The sequence below is a fragment of the Jaculus jaculus genome, chromosome 6 (genome assembly GCF_020740685.1).
Source record: "Jaculus jaculus isolate mJacJac1 chromosome 6, mJacJac1.mat.Y.cur, whole genome shotgun sequence".
Lineage (NCBI taxonomy): Eukaryota > Metazoa > Chordata > Mammalia > Rodentia > Dipodidae > Jaculus > Jaculus jaculus.
The window spans coordinates 98,356,555-98,358,082 of record NC_059107.1 but is presented as its reverse complement, the minus strand read 5'-3'; the positions used below and the strand labels follow the sequence as shown (position 1 = coordinate 98,358,082).

The following is a 1,528-nucleotide window of genomic DNA, read 5'->3' as shown; positions in this document are numbered from 1 at the left end:
TGTAGTTGACATGTACATTGAAATAATTAGTGTATCTAGGAAAGTTAAGTGGTATTAAACATTTAAATAAAAATATGAGAAGGGAATTACTAAATAAAAGTATAATTAATATTCTGGATAAGATAAACACGTTTCTCTTGTTATTAAAATCTGCTTAAAGAACATAGACGGGTGCCGAGAGGCCTAGTAAATTAATTAGTCAAGGGTAGAAATTCAAATTTCTCTCTATGCAAGAGGAAACCTAGCCACTTAATACTCATGAAGAGGATTGGCACAGATCACAAATGAAGGAATTTGCCATTGCTGTTACAGTAGCAAGTTATTTATGTCCAAATCTTGTTACATTGTTTGGAGAACACAATCTCTGAAGCATATGTCTGAAAGCTTCCTTCACCTGCTGGTTCCTGAGGGTGTAGATGAACGGGTTTAGAACAGGGGCCACAGAAGTGTTGAGCACAGCCACACCTTTGGTGAGACTCACCCTGTCCCTTGCTGATGTTTTCATGTACATGAAGATGCAGCTCCCATAAGTGATAGAGACAACAACCATGTGTGAGGAGCAGGTGGAAAAGGCCTTAGTTCGCTGCTGAGCAGAAGGGAATTTTAGGATGGTTTTGATGATGAAAGCGTAGGAGAGGATCACTAAGAACAACGTGATGGCAAGTGTTATCACAGCTAAGAGAAAAGCCATCCACTCTATGAAGCGTGTGTCTGTGCAAGAGATCTGCAGGAGAGGAGATGCATCACAAAGGAAGTGATCTATTGCTTTGGAAGCACAGAACTCCAGCCTGAGTCCCAAGAGCAAAGGGGGGAAGATGACTAAGAATCCAGTTAGCCAGGAGCTGAGCACAAGTTGGTAGCACACCCTGCTGTTCATGATGACTGGGTAATGCAGGGGTTTGCAGATGGCCACATAGCGGTCATAGGACATGGCAGCCAGGAGGTAAAACTCTGTAGCTCCTAATAGAATATGAAAGAATAATTGAGTTGCACAACAATTATAGGATGTTGTTTTGTTTCCAGTGAGCATGCTTATTAGGAACCTTGGGATGCTGACTGTGGTGAACAAAATTTCTAAGAAGGAAAAATTTCTGAGGAAGAAATACATGGGAGTCTTGAGTTGGGGATCCAACAGGGTAAGGAGGACGATGACTAAGTTCCCCATCACACTCAAAATGTAATTGAAAAATAGAAACAAGGAAATGGCAATTTGCAGCCAAGAGTCATCTGTCAGTCCAAGCAAAATGAACTCTATCTCCCCTGAGTGGTTCTTCATTTATTTTTTTTGTCCAACTAAATCTACAGGAAATAATAAAAAATATTATCACACACAAAATATATTTTTACCTTTGCAACCATAGAAATTTCCAGATTTCAAAGAATATGTAATAGACATATGTGCTTCCCAAAATGAACTTAGTGTTCCCCATTTCATTCTCTTATTCAGATTAGAATAATTCCTACTTACCAATTTGCAGGAGACATGTCAATCTTTTGAAATGTAGTTCCACTATTTCTTTAGTGTTCA

General features: G+C 39.2%; 1 protein-coding gene across 1 annotated transcript; it reads right to left on the bottom strand.

The window, feature by feature from the left end:
- Positions 1-319: 319 nt before the first annotated feature.
- Positions 320-1,291, bottom strand: LOC101613955 (olfactory receptor 6C6-like). The gene has a single exon (XM_004649937.2). It carries the CDS (start codon positions 1,274-1,276, stop codon positions 320-322), a length of 957 nt encoding a protein of 318 aa, XP_004649994.2. The 5' UTR covers positions 1,277-1,291.
- Between the last annotated feature and the right edge of the window lie 237 nt (positions 1,292-1,528).

What these genes read in the sequence shown, in the direction of transcription:
- LOC101613955 (XM_004649937.2), bottom strand. Translation starts at nt 1,276, where the DNA reads ATGAAGAACCACTCAGGGGAGATAGAGTTCATTTTGCTTGGACTGACA.